Source organism: Procambarus clarkii, chromosome 66, assembly GCF_040958095.1.
Source record: "Procambarus clarkii isolate CNS0578487 chromosome 66, FALCON_Pclarkii_2.0, whole genome shotgun sequence".
Taxonomy (NCBI): Eukaryota; Metazoa; Arthropoda; class Malacostraca; order Decapoda; family Cambaridae; genus Procambarus; species Procambarus clarkii.
This window is the reverse complement of record NC_091215.1, coordinates 6,828,616-6,854,878: the sequence shown is the minus strand read 5'-3', so window position 1 is coordinate 6,854,878 and position 26,263 is coordinate 6,828,616. Positions and strand designations below refer to the sequence as shown.

Here is a 26,263-nt window from a genome sequence, read left to right as displayed (position 1 = left end):
CTAGCTTCGAGGATCCATAGTCTCCAGCAGAAGACTACAGTGTTGATCCCCTTTGTAAAGTGTTAATACCCTTCCCCCTTGTGTACGTTTTACTTTTATATATTTAAATGGTGAAGGTTATATTATATTATATTAAGTTCTTACCTTTCTTTCCCTACTCCCTTTAAGTTACTTGCGTCACGGATCGCATCCCTTGATAGCCTCTACTGGCTTGGGGCCGGATATATATCTTCCTCTAACTACATCAGAGTAAGAACCCCGTTGCGTCCCGAGAGGGCCGTAACAGATCATTTATTTTATTTTGAAATGATTATAAACCATTAAAACCATTATTACTCACTCTAATTGGAAGAGTGAATGTATAATTTTGTAACCTGTAATCATTAACTCTTAATGAACATAATTCCATCTGGTGAAAGGGATAATAATATTGTGTCAATAATTATAGAAGTATTTATTATAGTTATATAATTGTCATATATAAAAATGTAATAGAAGGAACAATAAATTTGAAATTCAATTCATATATTTCCAGCCGGTCTGCAAGGTAAACAGCCTCTGTCAAATGGTAGATAAGATACATTATAAATCATCCTTATTATATGTTGTTAACAAAAAGCTGCTGTACGTGTGGACATTTGTATCCAAGGACGTTTTTTCTCTATTATTGATTCTCTCCCGCAATTACCACATTCTTTTTTTTTGTTCATAATGATTGAGATGACGATGATGTTCCCTAATAATACTTCTAATTTCTAGAAGAGTCTTGGGTATGAAGTATTCAATATGGTCTCCCTCAGCACCTTCAGCTGCCAACACATCTGCGTGTTTATTTCCATAGATTCCAACATGGGAGGGAATCCACAGGAACTTGACAACTCTTCCCTGGTTGGTTAGTACCTTCACAACTTTCTTAATTTCAGCGACTATTGCAAGATTCTCGCCCCGATCTTTATTTAGGCTTTGCAGTGCTGCTCTCGAATCGGTGCAAATCACTGCACCAGTAGTATTCTGTTCAATAATATATCTTAACGCCATAGCAATGGCAGTTAACTCTGCTTGTGTTGAAGAGGTATAGTTCTCAATGCGCGCTTTTTCCTCAGTTTTTGGTGGAAAAAATACATCATCCTTCTTAATTACCGTGTATGCTGCAACCGCCCGGCCATTAATAGGATTAGATGACCCATCAGTGAAGATTTGATCTAGTTCATCTCCAGTTTCATTATAAATTTCCTTAAGATACTTGTGGCTCAATTCTTGGGGTACCATGTTGTTTTTTTTCTTTACCATATCATTGATGATAATCCTGCACAAGTCATTCAGGGGATCCACCCAGGGAGGTAATCATTCTACAGGCATGAGCTCACGAGCTTGTTGAAGCAGGTGAAGATCTTCAAGGTAGCAGACTGCTCTGTGATGCAATTTTTTGCTTCTCTTGTTTCCCCCTGAAAGTAGCACAGAGCTCAATTTTTTTTAGCCATGTCATTATAATGGGGATCTCTGGCAATCTTAATTGCAAGATTAGCATTCAGTTCCACAATTCTTTCTTTAATATTGGGAAGGGATAACTCTTTTTGTAGATTGGACATTTCAACAGTTTTTTTCTTTGGAACTCCAAGAATGATTGAAATGGCTTCATCCTGTATGCTTTCTAGCCTATTCATATCGCTTTGTGAATAAGTACATAAAACAGGTGCTGCATTGTCAATGACGGAGCATACATAGTCTGTGTACATCATTTTAAGTACAGCAATAGAGGCTCCATAGCCATCATTCCAGGTCATAGCTTTCAGTTTCAGTTCCCTGAGTCGACTTTTGCATGTTCCTATGAGTTGATTGAGCTCCTCTTTCTTTCCCTTGTTTGAGCCGACAGTGACGCCAAGGTACCGATAGTGGTCAACCCATTCAAGTGTTACACCATTAATTTGCAGTTCTTCATTTTCTCTCCGCTTGTGATGGGAGTATGCTTTTGTCTTGTTTGTGGAGAGAGTGAAACCGAGCTCAATACATTTCCTTCCAAGGAGTTCAATGGCCTGTTTTATTTTATCAAAGGTGGGAGCTTGTATTAGGACATTATCTGCATATCCCACTAGTTGTGTTCCTTCAGGAAAATCAATATTGGCAATTGCATTCATAAGTACATTGAATAGTGTAGGGCTTAAGACTCCTCCTTGGGGGGTCCCGAGTTCCATATTCATTGTTCTTGAGATTGCTCCATTGAAGTAGACCTTAGCTTTCCTCCCTGTGAGGTAGTCTTCAATCCATTTCATGAGTCTCCCCTTGACACCCATGCATGCAAGCTCGTCCAGGATCGCAATTCCCTGGGCTTTGTGCAAGGCTCCTTTTATGTCAACAAATACAGAGTACCTAGCCGTGTCATTAACCAGGTAATTAATTATACAATTGGCTGTGCTCCGTCCTTTGACATATCCATTGACTCCTTCCCCAAACCTTCCTATTTTGTGCAACAGTCGTTTTAGGATGATCCTTTCCAGCATCTTGCAAGTACATGACACGAGACTGATAAGTCTGTAATTGCCAGGGTCATTGGGTTTTGGTATGGGAACAATTTTGGCGTGTTTCCATTTTGTGGGCAGCACTCCATTTAGGAATGATTTGTTAAACAATTGGAGTAGTGGATTCCCAGACACTTCACACAGTGCATTAAGTATGTCGTAGGTAATGCCATCCTCACCAGGTGCTGTAATTTTACCTCTCTTAATAGCCGCCCTTACTTCCTGGGCTGTGATAGGTTCTCCATATTCGTCCTCACTAGACTGTGCTCTCGCTATTCTGATTCTTCTGTCATTGTGTAGCAGGAGCTGTTCCATGACGATTTCCGTTGAGAGGGAGGAGGAGGATGCTGCCTTACTTCACATGTGAATTAATTCTTCAGCTTTACTCTGTGGATCTTTGCCTCGAGGCACTTTCTTCCGAGGGGGTCTTCGCCGAGTCGTACGGCGCTGAATTCTGAGACAACTTTCAATTTGGTGATTAAGGTCATCAACAAATGTATCAATATCTTCTGGGATTTGGTATTCCCTGAACCAGTCATTTCGTCAACACACAAGTTACTCACTCTTATCACTGTAATCGTTGAGAATCACTAATTCACACTGTATATTTAGCTAGTTGTTTGACTACTACTACTAATTTCTGTTGATCCAAAAAACCGATATCCGGCACAGGGGCATTTGGTATGCTCAATGTCCTAAACTTCCTCTAACAAATCAGGAATAAATATTCGTTCACAAATTAGTTGTGAAATTCGATCTCCCTTTTTCACATTAAAATCTACTTTAGAATGATTGAAGAGAACCACAGAAACATTTCCGCGGAAATCACCATCAATGACACAACCTCCAACATCAATGTGATTTAAAAAAAAGAAAGCAAGACCAGATCGTGGAGCTATTCTTCCATAACAACCTTCTGGTACTTTTACTTGAATATCTATCTTGATTACACCTTTTCCTTGTGCTGGCACAGTAACATCGTAGGCAGCACTGAAGCAAAAGGTAGATTGTTAATTAAAATACATTTAAATATAAATATGTGTGCTAGCCATATGCTGTATTGTGACTACCAATTTTTGTCAACTGCCATTCAAGCTGTCATTGCAATCAATCTTATATTGTTTCTGCTGTATTGTGCCTACCAATTTTTGTCAACTACCATTCAAGCTGTCATTGCAATCAATCTTAGCTACCTATGTGCTTTAATATACTGTACCTACAATTTTCTCTCATCTTCTTTTTTTCATTTCATGTAACTGTTATCATTTTTTTGTCTATAAATTTTGCAAGTATTTACCTCCTTAAAATTTTCTTAGATTAAGGACCTGCCCGAAACGCTGTGCATACTAGTGGCTTTGCAAGACTGTAATTACCATATTTGTATCCTCACATTCCTTACGTACATTCTTGTATATGCATAAATAAATAAATAAATAAATAAAATAAATAAATGGCATTTAAAATATATTTAAATATAAATAAGTTATAAATTAAAAAAAAAAGTAAATTCCAATTATACCTGTACAAGTCATATCCAGCAGCTAGTGTAGATCCAAAATGAACCTTAACAAGTTTACGTATTGTTCTTCTGACATGAGATAAGCCAAGAAAATGTGGTGGTAATAGAAAAGAAGTTCGGGTAGGAGAGACATATATCTGTGTTTACTCTCACTCCAACAAAATTAATAATCTCATTAATATTTCTACTCCATTTATATGTTCCTTGACGTGCCAGTTACCATCAAGTTTCATGGAAAATTATATGATCTCGTTTGCGTGCCTCAGCCGACAACACATCTACGCGTTCATTGCCATATAATCCAACATAGGAAGAGAATCCACAAGAAACTTTACGACTCTTACTTGGTTGGTTAGTATCCTCACAGCTTTCTGTGCAAGATTCTCGGCGTGTCTCCATTATGACAAGGAAATACGAACACTGACATAAAAAAAAAAAAAAATAGCCTATAAAAAAAATAAAAAATTAAAATGTTTATTTAGGTAAGGTACATACATACAATAAATTTTTACAAAGATTGGTTGACTTATAGGTAGAGCTAGTACATACAATGCCTAAAGCCACTATTACGCAAAGCGTTTCGGGCATGATAAACTTAAATGACAAGCTTAATACTAATTGAGCATAATGAGTAGAATGAAAACAAGAAATGAAAACATAGATGAAAAAGCAGCACAAATACAATTATGTCGACAAACAGCGCTCTTTAAAGAAAAACAGACATTGGTTGACAATAGCAGGGTAAGGTAGGTTACAGGGAATTTATTAGGTATAGCTTCGTTTTTAACTTAAACTGGTTGAGAGAGGTACAGTCTTTAACATGGTTGGGAAGGTCATTCCACATTCTGGGCCCCTTGATTTGTAGAGCATTTCTAGTTTGATTAAGTCGTACTCTAGGAATATCAAAACTGTATTTATTTCTGGTGTGGTGCTCATGGGTTCTGTTACAACCTTCTATGAAGCTTTTGAGATCAGGATTGGCATTATAGTTTAGCGTTTTATATATGTATAATACACATGAGAGAATGTGCAGTGACTTAATGTCTAACATATTCAGAGATTTGAGTACGGGTACCGAGTGATGTCTGGGGCCAGAGTTGGATATTGTCCTAATAGCAGTTTTGTGTTGAGTAATTAGAGGACGTAAGTGATTTTGGGTAGTAGAGCCCCAAGCACAAATACCATAGTTGAGATATGGATAGATAAGGGAGTAATAGAGAGTCACCAGGGCAGGGCGTGGTACATAATATCTGATCTTAGAAAGAATGCCCACAGTTTTTGAAACTTTTTTTGATATATTTAGAATGTGTCCCTGGAAATCCAGCTTGTGGTCAATGAGAATGCCAAGGAATTTGCCATCTAATTTGTTACAAATTTGGGAATTGTTTATTTTGAGATTTATTTGATTAGAGGATTTATTGCCAAACAGAATATAGAAAGTTTTGTCAATGTTAAGGGTGAGTTTGTTGGCAGTTAGCCAAAGATGGACTTTATTTAGCTCAGTATTTATTGAGGCATTTAGAGCAAGGGGGTCAGGACTGGAGTAAATGAAGGTTGTGTCGTCAGCAAATAGAATTGGTTTGAGGTGTTGGGAGGCATTTGGAAGGTCATTAATGTAGATGAGAAAGAGGAGAGGGACAAGTATGCTGCCCTGAGGAACACCAATGTTGATGGGTAGGGTGGGAGAAATTGTATTATTCACAGAAACATATTGGAGCCTGTCAGTAAGGTAGGATTTGAGGTATTGTAGGGAGTGTCCTCTGACTCCATAATGATGTAATTTAAGAAGAAGGTTTTGGTGGTTGACAGTATCAAAAGCTTTACGCAGGTCCATAAATAACCCAACAGGGAACTCATTTTTATCAAGAGCTGTAGGAATCGAGTTAAGCATACTAATAAGTGCATCGTTAGTGCTTTTTTTTGGGTCTGAAGCCATATTGGCAAGGGCTAAGTATATTGAGTTTGGCTAGATATGAGTAAAGCTGCTTATAGATTAGTTTTTCAAAAATTTTGACAAGTTTGGCAGGATTGATATAGGTCTGTAGTTGTTAACATCTGTGAGATCACCACATTTGTGGACAGGCGTTACTCTCGCTTTTTTTAGAATATCTGGAAAGGTTTGGAGTTCAAGTGACTTGTTGAAGAGCAAAGCAATTGCAGGGGCTAAAGATCTGGAGGCTTTTTTGTAAATTAAAGTTGGTATCTCCTCAAGGGCACCAGACTTGGTTTTAAGGGAAAGGATTATCTCATTGACGTCAGTGGAATTAATAGGTTTTAGGTACAGAGACTGTGGATAGCTACCTGTAAGATAGTCCTTATTGTCAGTACTGGAAGATGGAATATCGTTTGCAAGGGATGAACCAATGGAAGAGAAGAACCTATTGAACTCAATAGCAGAATCAGAGGCTGAAAGCTGACCATCGTTATTAGACAGGAGAGTCGGTTTGTTATTTAACCCTTACACTGCTCAGGGGTCATATGGACATTTACACCCCTGTGTGCAAGAAAAAAAAAATTCAAAATTTTTTTTTTCGTCTTCTAAACATGTTAATTTGAGTCTCCTGAGCACGGGAAAAATAATAAAAAAATTCTATTATACATACCAATGACACAATTGAGCCGAGAAGTTGGCCGATGACGTCACAGAACGTGAGCGCTCAAGGGTGCTGCGTCAGCCAGCTGTCACTCACGGCCGCTCGCGCGGCCCGAGTTGCCGCGAATTTATTTTCGCGGAATTATATACAGTATTCTTGGGTCATTTTACTCAAATTTTTTTCGCTAGTATTGTTCCAATTATTAGCAATAGACGTTGTATTATAATAAAAATGGTATAAACTCACTAGGCGCTCACATATTAGTGTCACAAGTATGCCCACCAAAATGGTATAATTTACAGGAAATATTCAATGTATTTGGGTTTTTTTCAATATAAACACAAAAATAAACTTGATATGTACATTTATTTACCAAAGAATTACACATTTAGTACTCCAGGAGACTATGATACTGTGCGAAACAGTCGATATGGCACAGAGGGACGGCACACGCTTCGCACCATGTCAACATCAATTTACGTTTCTGTGGCCTCAATTTGGTACTGGAACACACAACACACTGACGCTGGCCTGCTGCACGAGCTCCAGTTGGTAGTAATTTCTTGATTTGATGTATCAGAAAGGCCTCCCTGTAAGCGAGCCTGGGTGAAGGAGCATGGTTTAGTATTGGGTCTCGAATGGGTCTTTGTATACCAGGTGTGTCCTTGCCAAATTTACCTAGCAACTGTTTCACAACTTGGAAACTGAACGAACGGAAATATGGTTTTCTACCTGTCTTCACAAGAAACATATTGTAACTGTTCAGCATTGTTACATCAATAAGGTGAAAAATCATTTTCTTTGTCCACTTCACTGTTTTACGTACACACTCTACAGCAACCACCATCATGTCACATTTATCAACTAAACGCATGTTGATGTTGTAGTCCATCACACAATCTGGCTTGTATAGTATTTGCTTTGTTGTTCTGTTCACCTTGCCACTGTCTACCATTGTACCAGGGTGAATGGTGGTCAACATGTTCACTTCACGTCTGTCTTTCCACCGCACTGAAAGCATTGCACCACTTTTTCTTACCTCGCAGTCTCCTACTTGCATAGCAGTATCAAACACAGGCATTTCCTTTCGTTTTGGCTTTACTGTTCCACACACTCCAGTCTTATTATCCAGCAAGAATTTCGTTAGCAAGGGACTGGTATAATAGTTATCTGTGTACAATATGTGGCCCTTGTTCAGATATGGTGCAAGCAGTGACTTCACCACACTACCTGAGAAGCCATGTTCGTCACTAGCAGGAATATCTATATTTGTGGCTGAATAAAGTATCATGTGTAACACCATTCCTGATTCACAGTCACAGAGCACAAAGAATTTCAGTCCAAATCGGTGACGTTTTGAGGGAATATACTGCTTGAAGGCAGCACGTCCTTTGAAAAGCACCAGGGATTCATCAATAACCAGCTTCTGAGCTGGTACGTAGTAATCTCGGAACTTTCCAATCAGGTCATTTAGCACGTGCCTCACCCTCCAAAGCCTATCATACTGTGTCTCGTCAGCATTATTTGCAAATGAATGCACCGTAGGATCAACAGAAATCTGTCTCGGGACATATATTTCCCTAACAATGGTGTTGGAACAGAGTTGTCTTTGCTCCAATAATCTGAAATTACGTGTTTCACACAATGTTTCATCAACATGCAAATTGCGAAAAACACATACATCTCATCAACAGTTGTCTCTTTCCAACGCTGTAGTCGCGAAAATTCTGAAACTTCCTCACCTTCGATGAGATCATCCGCAAGTCTGTTCGTTTCGTGAACAATGTGTTCCATTAGCGGCTCATCGAAATATGCAGTAAAGAAGTCCATTTCACACATTTCGTCACCAGTATCAGGGAAAAGATCAGTAATTCCCACATCTCTGTTATCAAAGTCGGGAATTTGTGGAACAAAATCTTCCCCATCACTCCACACACACAAACCTGCTGCCTTCCGAGAGCCATTAGCTGCACCACGGTGAGGAATCCGGGGACCAGGAGCTGAAGCACGCATTGTAACAGTAGGGGCAGGAACGGTAGATGAGGAAAAAGATGTGGAACATGAGGGAATTTGTTCCTCATTGTCGCCATATTGTCTCATGCGGCGGCGCTTGGCTGGGCGGGCAGCTGATGCGGCGAAACTTGTACTGGCACTAGCAGCCGGGGTAAAACTATTCTCCAACTCTTCATCACTAAAGCCTGAGAAAGATTCACTTGTTTCAGATTTGTCAATCGTATCATAAACGTGCAGTGGTATAGATGAACGACGTGCTTGGGCACGAGGTGGTGTTGAGTAGCAGCCTCGAGAGGCATCCTCACCCTCGTGGCACCCACATGTTCACCCTCACTATCCGTTGTTTCGATTTCTTCTGGCTGGGTATAATCTTCATCTATATGTGAGTCGTCAATATCAGACTCATCAACGTCCTTGAACAATTCATCTGCAATTTCGTCTTCGGTCAAGGACTGCGCGAAGCGCTGGGCGAGGTCGCAAGCTGGGTCGTGATGCGCTCGCCATGGTGTCTGGCCACTAACTAAGGTCTGTGAAACAAAGGAGGCCTGCTCTGGATTTTTTTTTCAAAATGGCGTCTGTTTACAATCGCCCCTGGCTACGGTATGGGTGACCCCTTTACACCGCGGGACGTTTGAATCGTGCCTGGCACCCTTTGGCGTATATATACGCCATGCGCACTGTGGGACATGTTACTCATGGCGTATATATACGCCATGCACAGTTTAAGGGTTAAAGACTTCTTTGATCCCAATATTTGTGAAATTGTGCTCCAAGTTTGTTTAATGTTGCTCCTTATTTGGGTAAATTTATCTTCGTAGCATTTAGTTTTGGCTCGTCTAATTATCTTAGATAGCAATAATGAGTAATTCTTTGAGAATTCTTTGGAGACAATTCCTAACCTATACTTCTTCTCAAGGTCATGTTTTTTATTAATAGATTTAAGTATTCCCTTTGTAAGCCAGGGATTGTTGAGCCTTTTGGTTGTGACTTGTTTTGTAAGCATAGGACAGTGGGTATTATAAAGGCTAAGAGTTTTTTGAAGAAAAGATTGCACTGCTAGGTTGATGTCCTCTATGTTACCTAACTCAGACTCCCAGTTGACATTATCAGCAGCAGTTATAAAATTGTCTATAGCAGTTACATTGTGCAGTCTAAAACGTATCTCTCTTGACTCAAGAGGTGGTTTGCTAATGTTAGTTAAGAGAAATGTGAGGTAATGGTCTGTAGTGCTATCGGTGATTATACCTGAAGTAAGCGGAGAGGTTAAGTTTGTCAAGATGTGATCTAGAGTCGTGGCAGCGCTATCAGTGATTCTAGTAGGTCTAGTGATTAAGGGTATGAGGAAGCAGGAATTCATACAGTTGAGAAAGCTAACAGCAGTAGGGTGTTCTGGCTCGCAGAGGTCAATATTATAGTTCCCTGCGATAATTAGGTGGTTTTTGTTCAGTCTGTTATCAAGTATTAGATTTCTAAGGTTTGAGTTGAATTCGGACACATCAGTGTTAGGAATTCTTTAAACTGCACCCATAGACAGGACAGACTCGGCATCCTTGACTCTGAAGCTGGCGAAGATATACTCCCCATAGCAGTCTCTAGTTCTAATTTCTTTTAAGCATTTCTTTTTCTTTTTTATCTTAAGAAACCATGAGCAAAGTTACAATATACCACACCAACCGTTTGTGACGTGTGGACGTAAATACTAGTCAATTCACACGCCTCACCCTGCCTGCCATGCAAGGCCCCAATAGGCCAAGTTTTTGTGATGATTAAAATTTTATTAGAAGAGCTTTTTTTTGTAAGGTTGTAAAGCACGTTTCAAGGATATTTTCATCAATATATATCAAAGGTTAGAAGAGCTTTAATTAAAAATTAGGTAACTGTTACTTTAAGCACTGTAATCTGAATGAAGTTCAACTTGTGGGTGAGCTGATAGATAATTTATCATAATGTCTTAAGAATGTCCTTAGGAGGCTTTACCAAAGTTTTCTTAAGACCTCTATCCTTAACAACTTTCCAAGTGTTTTTTTCAAAGCTGGTCTCCTTATTTCTTTTCGCCTGATGCTCTTTCAACTGCTGTACTTCGTCCCGTAGGTAATTTAACTCTGTCCTCAGAGCTTCAACTAAACCAATAGTTCAATCATTAAAACATCCATAATGTATAATAAATAGCTTTAAAACGGAGGAGCTTTGGCTAGCACACTCTCTCAGTCTAGGAAGAAAGTAAATGTTCCTCGAAAAAAGGTTTCATTTTATTCTGTTGTAACCAAAAAAACTTATTATATTATAAATCATTGTCTTTGTTTCTTCCTCTGACTCTTTTTTTATCTTTACATGATATAGAAATCAAAAATTGTCAGACTATAACATATGTGGAACTATACATGAAAAAATTATATATTGAATTTATAAAATATGGTTCAAAGTGATGAAGACTGTGACAATATATGCTACATTGGTTAAAAAAAAAAGGTTGACTATGACCAGTCTGCTACATTTTATATTTATAGAAGAATCATTTTGATATACCAGCGAGATCGCTCCAATTTATTCTACAATTTATCATATCTCTCCTAATTAAACTTTCTGTAAATCATCATTGTTTTTTTTAGATATATGATGTTTGAATACATTCATTGGAAATCAACTAGATAATATAGGAGAAATGTTTGTAAAAAGAGGATAATGATCCCTGGCATCAAATGAAAACTAAACATCGACGATCCCTGGCATCAAATGAAAACTAAACATCGACGATCCCTGGCATCTAATGAAAACTAAACATCGACGATCCCTGGCATCTAATACAGCAGGTTATGTTGCCTACCTTCTATATGGGAGAAAGTTTTGGCAGCTGCCAAAAGTTTTGGCATGATGACCTTATGGGGGAACATCAAGGCATCACTATTACTTATCGTAAAATCTTAAAATATTTCTACTGGCCCAAGCTGAAAGGCGACGTGGCTAAATATTGTAATTCTTGTGTTACAACTTGTTGGGAAACCAAACCAGACACCACCTAAAGCTCCTCTAAGGCCTATTGTCGTGCCTGAGGAACCATTTTCTCAGAACTAAGTCTGGGAATATTTACTTAATCACTATGATGTGTATCACGACCCTTTACCCTGAGGCATTTGCTATAAGGAACATCCGAGCAAAGACTGTTGTTGTTCGTATGTTGCATTTTTTTTTTTCACTTTTGTAACATCTGAACAAATGAGTCAACTAAGTCTGATGATGAAGACAATCGTCGTCTGATTGGCGATCGGAATGGCCGGGACAATTTGGGTAATAATGGCAATGAACCAGAGACATCATGATGAAGAGCACCATATTCGCTTTAGGTTTGAGAATGGAACTGGTGGATTATATACCGACCCAACAAGGCGAAGTACAACACGCTTGATGCATTCATAAAAAATTTCATTGCTTTTGTGCTTTTTTAAATAAAAAATAGTTGTGGATAGAGGTAGAGAATGTCTGTTGTGAGTAGAGAAGACACAAATAAGAATCATCAATGAAAGTAAGAGATATACTTACTGGGAAATTCGTTTCGACCTACGAATTTTCGTATATCAACCCATTCGGGATAATGGATGTAGAAAAGTTGGATGGATTCAAATTCAATCCAGTCAAAGAAGGCATATGCGTGGAATGTTCTGCTCCCAAAATGGTACCGAACATAGAAGGAATGGAACCTTCTTGTATCCATATTCACCTTAATTCTTCATCTCGAAACTCCACTACACCGAGTAGTAGTAACCCCTTTTATAAAACAAATGTTCCTTCCGATACCAAGGCACCTTGTGTGTACGACACATTGAATCAGTACTGGAAAAGTGTGGTAAAAGATGTTACTTTTCAATATAATATCATAATGATCTTTTAAGAGGAAATGACATCATAACATTCTGACAGTATATATATTAGTGAATGTAACTCTTAGGCTGTTCATTTGTGCTAATTCACATGGAGAACAAAGAGGCTGGGGCCAAGATAAGCCCTCGTTACCTCCAGTTTAACAGTGAAATAGGGAAAAGTATTAAACTTTAAAACGTTGGAATTTTGCAGGCTTGTAACGTTAGAACATTTCGTCTATTGGTGGAAAAGAGAATTACTTGTGGAGCCATACCTTCTGAAGGACGATCATGAGGATGCTCTGACTTATAATCTGGGATACCTCCTGAAGGACAATCAGTTGAGGATGCTCTGACTGCCATACTGAAACGTATGGATACCAATGATAATGCATGATAACATTCATTAAGTTATCTTCTCAGCTCATTACCACCAACTTTCCCACCAGAAAAATGGATAGAATTGAAATATCTATTCCCATAAATGTAAAGGTTGAAGCTTATCATCTTCTTTCCTCACAAATTGTAAGTATTAGTTATCATTCTCTTTCATTATTATATGTCGTACCTAGTAGTCTTTATGGGTTAGGTTAGGTTAGGTAGCCGAAAATATTTATAATTTCTATGAAAATACATTGAAATTTTTTTTTACAGGCTGAAGGAAGGATGGATGTTATTCTACATTTACCTTCTACTCTCCCTGACGTTTTTACCCAATTATCATATAATATACTGATGATTGATACTTCAGCTTCAATGAGTGTTTATTGGTCAGCATTAATGAACCAATGGAATAAGTATATGGCTCCTATTTTAGAGAAGTGTGGAAATGAAACTGTTAGGTATACCTTTAGTGATGTTGTTGAGAAAAAGGGATGTAGCCCACAGATTCAAAAAAGTGATTAGAGAAATAGTTCTACTGATTTAATCGGAGCATTAAAGAAAATTCAAGAGGAAATTGAAGGTTGTCAATCAAAAGATATTAAAGTGTTTTTTATCACTGATGGCTTCCATAGTGTATCAAGAGATAAGCCTGAAACTCAACTTGAGAAAATAAAATGTCCTGTTGGAAAAAAGTGTGAATTTTTTGTGTTAGGAATTGGAAAAGAATATCCAGTTAAACAGAGTTTAATTTTACAAGCACAACTTAATACTGGAAATACAATACCAAATTTATTTCAAGTACTTGAAATGAATGATATGGAAGATGTAATGAAGAATATAAGTAGTCATTGCAGTTCTGTAAAAATACGTTTATCTGTAGAAGGCTCTTTATTGCCTGGTGGAACATTAGAAAGCGAATTTTATCTTGATGAGTATGTTTATCTTAAACAGTATAATGGTGAAAAAATATACATGTTTACAAATAGCAAAACTGAATATATCCTTCATTTACAATTTCAAGATTTAAATGTAAAAAATAATGGATCAACTGATTACACAATGGAATCGGAGAATCATTAAAATTAATAACAAAGACCAACAGAAGCATTATTTTTTGAGAGATTATTAACCTAGAAAAAAAAAATTGTGATGAACTATTTCTAAGGATTATGAACATAAAAGATGTAAGAGGTAATTTTACAGGGCGTTTTAAGGGAGTTTACACCAATATTGAAACTAATCTCAAGGAAAAAATCAATGGAATAAAGAAACTTATTGAGGAAGGACAATATCTTAAAGAAATGGAATTAGCTGGTGTAGTTTTGAACTCAATAACAGTATCAAGTCACTACTATTCAAAGAAGGCTTGTCAACTAAAAGAATACACTGACAATGACTTTAAAAAGGATATAGATGATTTTGTAAAAATATTTGAAAAAGTAAAACACCATATTCTGGCATTACAAGTTTTACCTGAAAATTGTTGTAGGATTTCTCTCACTTCAACAGTCAGTGATTTACAAGAACCAAAATTTCTAACACTGTTAAATTCAGTCAATAAATTCCAGTTATCGACTGTTTGGAACATAACAGGCATTCCTGTACTTTTTCGTAACTTAAACTGTACAGTCTTAAATATTTGGTCATATAATATTATTCAAATTGTTGAAGCCCCCTTTGATTTAATTGGAGTGACAGCCCTTGTTGATTTTGTTAACATATATGGGAAGTTGGTCATAAATACAATGAAATTGAAATTATTAATGGTAAACAAGAAACTTGCTTTAATGCTATTATACCAATTTTCACACCTGAGGAGGCTCATGTTATGGGATCACTGATGGAAACTAACTTTTTTGCTAAAATGATGACTTTTGCAGTTTTGAAGATCCGATAATAATCGGATTGATGAATCTGATTATTAAGGATCACAATGCTCATCTAGGATCATTAGCTGTCTTGTTGATAAAACTCTTTGAGAAGTATCCAATTAAAAGCCGACCCAAGTATGTTTGTATAATAATTAATAGTATTCAAGCTACGGTTGTTAATGGATACATGAAACGATGGAAACTGAAAAAATATTGGGAGAGTTTGAAAAGTGAAAATAATATAAATCAAGCATTAATGACAGAGAGTATTTTAAAATTTGATGGAATATCTCTTAAGTGTGAAACGCTAATTAAACCCATGTTCATAATGTATATGATGATAAGAGATAATAACCCACAGTCCCCTCAGTATATTAAGACTTTAAAGAGAATCATGAAAATGATAATTTTAGAATATGTGGGCAGATGTGTTTGTAAAGGCAAATTTGAGTATCCTTACTGACATTTTTTTCTCACCTCTGATAAATATGAGAAAGAAAAGCAGAAATTTTTGGAACATAATGTTGAAGAATCTGAATATAATATAGAAAATTATTATACATTACATGAAGTTCGAAAAGCTTTAAAACATTTAGATGTGATCAAACTTTGTCCAGCCAATATTTTTCCTTTAAAGGAAATACAAATAAATGGTGAGAAAATTGCAGCCCTTTATTCATGGTCTTATGCAGGAGATTTGTCTTTAAAAACTTTGAGGATATTTGTTTGATGAAGGAATTTGAAGAGTATGAAATCGAATTAGTATTGAATGAGTTGTTTAATGACATTTTTTTTTTAAATGTTTGTATCATGCTTTGAAGTTTCCAAGCTCTCGTGAAAGACTAAAAAAAATTGAGCAAATTGAGGACTATGATAAATGTCGCTTTAATATCAGAAATGAGATGATTAGAGAAGTCATAGAGAAATGGAATCTCAGAGATATTTATAAAAAAAAAGTGGAAAAAAATTGGGTGATGTCATACATGAAAGTTCACCAAGAAATATTGAATCCAATGACACCTAAGATAAATATTGAATCCAATGACACCTGATGGATAAAGTCCATCAGATGGGATTGTTTAATTGTGAGAAAACATCATTCCATGATATATATATATTCAGATATGATGTTAAAATCTTAACAAATGCTTGTCAGATATCCACTTGCCCCTATTATCTAATTCCCAATAAGAATTGTGGTCAACATTTATTTATAGAACGATCCCAAATGGGCGAGGCCTTTCATCATGCTCTTCACAAAACAGCTCATAAGACTAAATATAGTATTAAAAAAGGTCTTGAAGAATTTCAGAATGGAACATATACGAAAAAAGGAAAGAAATTATTAGATTCAACATATAAAGAATACAAAAAACATTTGATACAATTACAAAATATATATATAATAACATGATTGATACGTGGTAGGGGGATATATGTATATTAAACTGATGATTTAGTTTTTTTTTAGAATCAAATTAAAGAAATTAGTTCCTACTGGCGGTGGGAGATTAGTTGTAAGACGTGATACAAAGGAACTTATATCATCTCGAAGTAAATCTGAACGTTCAGTGGCCATAATTTGACGTTTAACATCCTCAAAAGAAGTAGCTGAAATAATATTAGCTGGAAATTTATTTCCTCTGCGATTTATGGACTTAATAGAGGCATTAGATAACACCGTTAATTGGAGAAGTAATGTAGAATAATTTATATTAATGTTTTCAAAGTGTCTAAATATATGATGTAAATTTTTTAAACTACATAGTTGACCAAGATGTTTATTAACCCCTCTAATATCTGTAGAATATATTAGAGAGATATTGGGGTTGGCAATCTGTAGATGAACAGCATCAATTAACCACACGGGACAATTGTTGAAGATCGGATGATTATGACAGGTTCAATATCGTTTGATTTTATCTGTCATTAGGGATTCACACCATACTCGTACCATTTGCAAGTCAATGAGGTTGTTTATGCCTATCAGTGATTTATTTTCATAAAGAGCAATATCATGTTTGAAAATGGGATCGAAAATATTTCGGATAAGAGGACATTCAAGCAATTTATGTTGTACAAAGTATAAACTATCACTAATACTTTTACAATTATCTATTAATCCTGAATATACCGAATTGGATGATGTTTGATTAAGAGGATAGGTAAAATATGGCATTATAGTAGTAGTAGTACTATTAGTAGTGGTAGTGGTAGTGTTTGTGGTGGTGGTAGTAATAGTAGTAGTAGTAAATTTGTACATATCATGTGTTGAATCTAATTGATTCTGAATTGAAGTATGTTGGATCATTTTCCAGAGAAAAGCTGTAATATCAGTTCCTGGTTCCAAAAGTTTATAAAGTTCTTTTTTTTTTACAATTTCCATATCTATATAGTTGCCAGTGTGATAAAAACATGCATATATATATATATATATATATATATATATATATATATATATATATATATATAAGGCACAACTCTCCTAAACACGAGAGTCAAGTATACAACTTTAGAACACTTTCCCACCAGGAGACTCGAACCCTAGCCAGCACAGAAGCCTTCCAGCAACTGGCATAACAGGTACGCCTTAACCCTCTCCACCACCTGCTCAGACCCTAAAAGAGATGGTAATTTCGGAGTATTTAAATACCACAAAGATCACCACCTCCCAAGAGCACTAGAGCAAGTGAGGGGTCATTTAAACGTTAATTTCATCAAGTCCCTGTTAATATGGGAAGACACAGTGTCTATGCTTAAGGCACAACTCTCCTAAACACGAGAGTCTAGTATATAACTTTAGAACACTTTCCCACCAGGAGACTCGAACCCTAGCCAGCACAGAAGCCTTCCAGCAACTGGCATAACAGGTACGCCTTAACCCTCTCCACCACCTGCTCAGACCCTAAAAGAGATGGTAATTTCGGAGTATTTAAATACCACAAAGATCACCACCTCCCAAGAGCACTAGAGCAAGTGAGGGGTCATTTAGACGTTAATTTCATCAAGTCCCTGTTAATATGGGAAGACACAGTGTCTATGCTTAAGGCACAACTCTCCTAAACACGAGAGTCAAGTATACAACTTTAGAACACTTTCCCACCAGGAGACTCGAACCCTAGCCAGCACAGAAGCCTTCCAGCAACTGGCATAACAGGTACGCCTTAACCCTCTCCACCACCTGCTCAGACCCTAAAAGAGATGGTAATTTCGGAGTATTTAAATACCACAAAGATCACCACCTCCCAAGAGCACTAGAGCAAGTGAGGGGTCATTCAGACGTTAATTTCATCAAGTTCCTGTTAATATGGGAAGACACAGTGTCTATGCTTAAGGCACAACTCTCCTAAACACGAGAGTCAAGTATACAACTTTAGAACACTTTCCCACCAGGAGACTCGAACCCTAGCCAGCACAGAAGCCTTCCAGCAACTGGCATAACAGGTACGCCTTAACCCTCTCCACCACCTGCTCAGACCCTAAAAGAGATGGTCATTTCAGAGTATTTAAATACCACAAAGATCACCACCTCCCAAGAGCACTAGAGCAAGTGAGGGGTCATTTAGACGTTAATTTCATCAAGTCCCTGTTAATATGGGAAGACACAGTGTCTATGCTTAAGGCACAACTCTCCTAAACACGAGAGTCAAGTATACAACTTTAGAACACTTTCCCACCAGGAGACTCGAACCCTAGCCAGCACAGAAGCCTTCCAGCAACTGGCATAACAGGTACGCCTTAACCCTTTCCACCACCTGCTCAGACCCTAAAAGAGATGGTAATTTCGGAGTATTTAAATACCACAAAGACCACCACCTCCCAAGAGCACTAGAGCAAGTGAGGGGTCATTTAGACGTTAATTTCATCAAGTCCCTGTTAATATGGGAAGACACAGTGTCTATGCTTAAGGCACAACTCTCCTAAACACGAGAGTCAAGTATACAACTTTAGAACACTTTCCCACCAGGAGACTCGAACCCTAGCCAGCACAGAAGCCTTCCAGCAACTGGCATAACAGGTACGCCTTAACCCTCTCCACCACCTGCTCAGACCCTAAAAGAGATGGTAATTTCGGAGTATTTAAATACCACAAAGATCACCACCTCCCAAGAGCACTAGAGCAAGTGAGTGGTCATTTAGACGTTAATTTCATCACGTCCCTGTTAATATGGGAAGACACAGTGTCTATGCTTAAGGCACAACTCTCCTAAACACGAGAGTCAAGTATACAACTTTAGAACACTTTCCCACCAGGAGACTCGAACCCTAGCCAGCACATAAGCCTTCCAGCAACTGGCATAACAGGTACGCCTTAACCCTCTCCACCACCTGCTCAGACCCTAAAAGAGATGGTAATTTCGGAGTATTTAAATACCACAAAGATCACCACCTCGAAAGATCACCACCTCCCAAGAGGGGTCTAAATGACCCCTCACTTGCTCTAGTGCTCTTGGGAGGTGGTGATCTTTGTGGTATTTAAATACTCCGAAATTACCATCTCTTTTAGGGTCTGAGCAGGTGGTGGAGAGGGTTAAGGCGTACCTGTTATGCCAGTTGCTGGAAGGCTTCTGTGCTGGCTAGGGTTCGAGTCTCCTGGTGGGAAAGTGTTCTAAAGTTGTATACTTGACTCTCGTGTTTAGGAGAGTTGTGCCTTAAGCATAGACACTGTGTCTTCCCATATTAACAGGGACTTGATGAAATTAACGTCTAAATGACCCCTCACTTGCTTTAGTGCTCTTGGGAGGTGGTGATCTTTGTGGTATTTAAATACTCCGAAATTACCATCTCTTTTAGGGTCTGAGCAGGTGGTGGAGAGGGTTAAGGCGTACCTGTTATGCCAGTTGCTGGAAGGCTTCTGTGCTGGCTAGGGTTCGAGTCTCCTGGTGGGAAAGTGTTCTACAGTTGTATACTTGACTCTCGTGTTTAGGAGAGTTGTGCCTTAAGCATAGACACTGTGTCTTCCCATATTAACAGGGACTTGATGAAATTAACGTCTAAATGACCCTTCACTTGCTCTAGTGCTCTTGGGAGGTGGTGATCTTTGTGGTATTTAAATACTCCGAAATTACCATCTCTTTTAGGGTCTGAGCAGGTGGTGGAGAGAGTTAAGGCGTACCTGTTATGCCAGTTGCTGGAAGGCTTCTGTGCTGGCTAGGGTTCGAGTCTCCTGGTGGGAAAGTGTTCTAAAGTTGTATACTTGACTCTCGTGTTTAGGAGAGTTGTGCCTTAAGCATAGACACTGTGTCTTCCCATATTAACAGGGACTTGATGAAATTAACGTCTAAATGACCCCTCACTTGCTCTAGTGCTCTTGGGAGGTGGTGGTCTTTGTGGTATTTAAATACTCCGAAATTACCATCTCTTTTAGGGTCTGAGCAGGTGGTGGAGAGGGTTAAGGCGTACCTGTTATGCCAGTTGCTGGAAGGCTTCTGTGCTGGCTAGGGTTCGAGTCTCCTGGTGGGAAAGTGTTCTAAAGTTGTATACTTGACTCTCGTGTTTAGGAGAGTTGTGCCTTAAGCATAGACACTGTGTCTTCCCATATTAACAGGGACTTGATGAAATTGACGTCTAAATGACCCCTCACTTGCTCTAGTGCTCTTGGGAGGTGGTGATCTTTGTGGTATTTAAATACTCCGAAATTACCATCTCTTTTAGGGTCTGAGCAGGTGGTGGAGAGGGTTAAGGCGTACCTGTTATGCCAGTTGCTGGAAGGCTTCTGTGCTGGCTAGGGTTCGAGTCTCCTGGTGGGAAAGTGTTCTAAAGTTATATATATATATATATATATATATATATATATATATATATATATATATATATATATATATATATATATATATATATATATATATATATATATATATATATATATATATATATATATATATACAACTTTAGAACACTTTCCCACCAGGAGACTCGAACCCTAGCCAGCACAGAAGCCTTCCAGCAACTGGCATAACAGGTACGCCTTAACCCGCTCGGGTTGGCTAGGGTTCGAGTCTCCTGGTGGGAAAGTGTTCTAAAGTTGTATACTTCACTCTCGTGTTTAGGAGAGTTGTGCCTTAAATATATATATATATATATATATATATATATATATATATATATATGCGAACAAGCCTGAATGGTCCCCAGGACAATATGCAACTGAAAACTCACACCCCAGAAGTGACTCGAACCCATACTCCCAGAAGCAACGCAACTGGTATGTACAAGACGCCTTAATCCACTTGACCATCACGACCGGACATAATGAGGTGATAGCCGAGGCTATTTGAACCACCCCACCGCCGGCACTCGGATAGTAATCTTGGGCATAGCATTTTACCAAATCACCTCATTCTTTGGGGCACACGTGAGGAACACAAATGCGAACAAGCCTGAATGGTCCCCAGGACAATATGCAACTGAAAACTCACACCCCAGAAGTGACTCGAACCCATACTCCCAGAAGCAACGCAACTGGTATGTACAAGACGCCTTAATCCACTTGACCATCACGACCGGACATAATGAGGTGATAGCCGAGGCTTTTTATATATATATATATATATATATATATATATATATATATATATATATATATATACTATAACTGGAGAAATAAAAAAAATGAATGAACTTGATGAAATACCTTATGAATTAGTTGATGATGAAGGCCAACCTTTAATTAACAATTTAATTGACTGATAATAAAAAGTTACACTTGGTTCCTAAAATACATTTTCTTTCTATTTTTAAGGAAAAACACAAATTTATTCAATCTTTTACTCAAATGGAATCTGCTTTTGTAGCGGCATTAACATTAACATTTATTTAACATATCAAGACAAATGGATTTATGTTAATAATATCAAATATTGTACATGAGTCGCTCTTAGAACCTAATTGGGGAATGTCAAAATACATTTCCTCTTGAAATATATTGGCATCGAAATGGTGACTATTCATCACCAAAAACTTTTACTTTAAACAAAAATGATTATATCCTGAACCGTTTTCATCATATTGAAAAAGAAAGAAACAATCTAAAATGAATGTATTTCAGTATACCATATTTCTTATTATAATTTTAATAACATTATTTTGTTTTCATTATTTGTACATATATTTGTTTGATACCTTAGGAGACAATGATGTATAAAGGAGTTAATTGTAGTTCCCACAAGAGTTGTTGGTAAAAATGTTAATATTTAAACTAAGTCAAAAATAATAATGATATATATTTGTTTGATTGCTATATAAAGGAGTTGTATGGGAAAGGAGATTAACACAAGTTCCTACCTACCCCTGAGTCTCCTTAGTCTTTCCAAATAAGTAATTTAAAATGGTAATTTACGAAAATACCACTTTGGTGTTAACGGAACAGAATACATTCTCAGTAGAAGTTAGTGAAAATGTAAATAATGAAACTAACCATAATAATGATGAATTATATATTATCTTACATTATTCATTAACTTCTTTTGTTTTGTTAATGTTAATATATTATGTATATTTGATGTCATATGATTGGGGTATTCAAAAATATAATAAATATTTAGAGAATCATTCTAAGAAGAGAAAGGAGTATGCATATCAACAGACTAATATTATATAAGTGATGTTATACTGATAATGTTGTAATAAATTTAAAAATGCTTGGAGTACATATGTGTACACACACATTATACTATATATAAATTTATTTACTATATTATAATATAACTTATTTATTTGGGAACTGTTCAGAGGTTATGTATTCATTGTCGTTGCTCGGAGGAATCAAACCCCAGACCCTAGATCCACAGCTCAGAGCGCTATCCACTCTGTCAAGTTCAAGTTCAAGTATGTTTATTGAGATAAGCAATAAATACATCTCAAAAGGATAGAGTAGCTTAGGCTATTTCTACCCCCCTCTACTTCAAGTCCCTCAAGGGGCGCACAAATTCAGTGAGTACGAATAGACATATAACAGTACAAGAATCCCATTTATCATTGCATACAGCAAGTACAGTATATACTTGTTACATTCTTGGGGCAAAATTCTTGTAGCTCCTAAGTATACTGTCGATTATACCATTATCACACATCCAAACAATTTGATGTGGTACACTATTTATTTCTTTATTTCTATATTTTTCAATAAGGTGACACTCTAATACATAATGTTCTAAGGTGTGGGCGTGCGGCATACTACATAATTTACACTCCTTATCTTTTTCACTGACATCAACACCGTATTGCCAGATATATTTATATCCTAATCGTAATCTCATGTACATTGAATCCTTCCAAGTAGACTTTCCTTTACCATAAGTGAAGGACGAATTTGTATTTATTATTGAATAATTCTTAAGTGTGTTACTACTGTCCACCATTGCCATTCTCTTTATCATTTCTTCACCCTCCTAAATCACCTTGATTCTTGTTTTTATTTGTTTCAAGGTTAACTGACATACAACATCAACCAGAGTTTTTTCAGTGGCTCTCTTCGCTATGTCATCAACTACCTCATTCAACAGTATTCCCACATTTGAAGGGATCCACATGAATCTTACTTTATACCCAGTTTTTTCTAGTCTCTTAACATTCTCTCTACACTCTATCACAATATTCTGATATACTGGGCGTCTGCTATTTGAAGACTCTAACGCTCCTCTGCTGTCAATAAATCCACTCTGTCACGTCCTACCCTTATAATTTATACTCTATATATATTGTGGTCCACGTGTATGTGGCAAATAATTTGTATTGGAATTTATATAGTGTCTATTTATAAAAGTACATTACAAAAATTACAGTATTTACATATTTCCTCATCAGTGTACTGTTTGTTGCTTACTACAATCATTCAATATGGATCTAATTAATACATATCAACAGCTATAAAGACATGTGAAAAAAACATAGTACTATTTTATCAAATCTTGTATTTTCTCCTTAAAGTAAATCTTCAAAACCTAATTTCTGGCATCTAATTATTACTAACCCCCAAGAGGTCATGTCCCCTGCCTTCATTAACAATTAATAAAAAAGTCTACGGTTTACGAACTCCACAGTAATTATTCTTTATAGCCTTTCTGGTCTTGTAATTATATAAATTTACACCAGTTAGTTTCTTTAATAATTTCTTCTTCTTCTTCAGGTGTCAAATCGTTAGTTATATGAAATATTTCTCTGATTTCTTCTACTGTCAATTTTTTAATAATATTGGCAAACATTTTGATTCCTTTGTCAGTTAGATCTTTAATATTTAAGTAATCAGGCGACAAAATTATTGGCAACAATGTATCTTGTTCAAAACAATCAAAATCCCATTTTGAAAATGACATTACAGAACTAATATTATTAATGTTATCATTATTATTGTGATGGTAACCACACCATTCAATTATTTTTTTTTAAATAATAGTGTTTACATTTGGAAGAGGAATACTTCATCATTGGTATCATCACTCAAATCATTTAAAATTGTTTTTATATTACCACTCTGTCTGATAATATAATATTCTACTTCAAAAATATCACCATCACTACTTTGCAGTTTTATGATTGAATAAGGCGGAGGAGGAGGAGGAGGAGGAGGATGTGGTAGAGAGGAATAAGAACTTGTTGCCATTATTTATTTCAGACTTTCTTGACTCAGTTGTAGAAGAGAAATACCCCAAATGAGGGATTTCATAAAATCTGAGGTTTGAAATGAATCGTGTTGTAGTTCTTGGTTGATCGGTAAATGCTTTGAGTGAAAGACTGCAATAGAAAATGTATTTTCATTAAGATGAGACTTGGGAAAATATTGAATGATATAATGAGAACCAAGAAGTTTTAAACTTGCTTCTTTATTATTAAGATATTTTTCACTTTTATTTACTAATTGATGTGGATCCCACTTACCCTTTAGATTTTTAATTGAAGCTGAGAAGAAGGTATCAACAATATGGGTTCTAAGAGCAAAATGAGAATAGATGACCAATGATAAGCTACTACTAAATGACTGTCAGCAAGACTAAAGATACTAATAGGGTGGGGTAAATTAAAAACAGGTGGTATTTTAGGTTTTAGCATTGTAGTTGCAATCCAACCTGGATTGGTAACAATTTCAGAAAAATAAGAAATCGAAGTTGGAATAACCCAAGTGCATGGCAAATCACTGGTGAAAAATGAGAAAGATACTATACCTTTCTTTCGTGTCTCAGTATCATAACCTAAGAGCAGGAGTCCTGGTAATTGGCGTAGTCGGCATCTTCCTGCTACATATTTATTATGATTATGGTTTTTATCATTAGAGAGTGAATTATATATTTGTCTACAGTATTTGAGAAACATGGTCACAATTTGATAAAATCCTTTATTGTCATGTAGTGGAAGGTAATAATATTCATCAAATTTTGAATTATTCTCTGAAGAATTATTTATACTCCACGACCAACTTTCATAGGAAAAAGGCATGTAACTGAAAGCACATTCTTTTAAGGAATTAACTTCTTTGTGACATATAAACATTCTCTATTTTTATAAACATAAACTTGACAAGAAATATTTATTTATATTTCTGATCTTTAGGTAACAAAATAACAAATAAAACGGCTATATTTATTATGTTATATTTATACAGGGGGGAAGGTATGATATTACAAAACGGGCTTTTGATCATGCATCACATTATCACTTATATAATATATGCTTTAGTTATGTTTAAAATTAAAAATAGAACATATAACTACATACATAATGAATCAAGTAACCCTAAACAAAACAATGAACACTCTGACATTGTTTGTTTTTTAATATCCCTAACTATTTTCAAAATAATTAGTTTTTCTTCTTCTCTATAATTAGCAAGTGTTTTTTTTTTTGAGAACTTGGCTAAATTTCTAAGGGAAACAACATTTATTTGACCATTATATTTATGGATACATTTATATACCATCTGATTAAGTAAACTCATATAAAGCCAAGAATTAGACATTTTCTGATCAGGGGAAGGAAGACACCAACACATGGGGGCGTAAACTTATTAGACAGGATAAATAATTCTGCAGAAGTAAAACAGGCTTCTAAGTAGGTCTTAACAAATGTATAACATAGCCATGGCTAACTCAAAGTACACGAAACATCTTAAATTGTACACCCGTAGTAAAATAACGTAATTTTATAGCCTAGTAACAAACTCTGCAGAAACCTAATGTCCTATTGTCTAGAATTAGCAGTGAGGCGAATGTAACAAATCTAATTCTAAGATAACAGGACACCAAAGTGAACAACATAACATAAGGGAAACCCTAGCTGGAGAATAATCAGGCGGCGGAAAAATACATAGTGACTGGGAAAGCCTGATATGTATTTGGAGAAGAAAATAACCCCAGGCCAGAGGCCGAGCCGCCAAGGAAGAAGGAATTACCTGACATAAGGTAGGGCTTACTAGTAGAATGGCTGTAAAGTCAAAGTAGTAGCTGCGGAAAGCGGAACACTTGGGGACAGGCGCTGCACCCCCCCCCCCACCCATCCCCAGTGAAACTGGAGGAAAGAC

General features: G+C 36.6%; 1 protein-coding gene across 1 annotated transcript; it reads right to left on the bottom strand.

The window, feature by feature from the left end:
- Window positions 1-684: 684 nt before the first annotated feature.
- Window positions 685-1,269, bottom strand: LOC138355189 (uncharacterized). Its single transcript, XM_069310043.1, has one exon. It carries the CDS (start codon window positions 1,267-1,269, stop codon window positions 685-687), a length of 585 nt encoding a protein of 194 aa, XP_069166144.1.
- Between the last annotated feature and the right edge of the window lie 24,994 nt (window positions 1,270-26,263).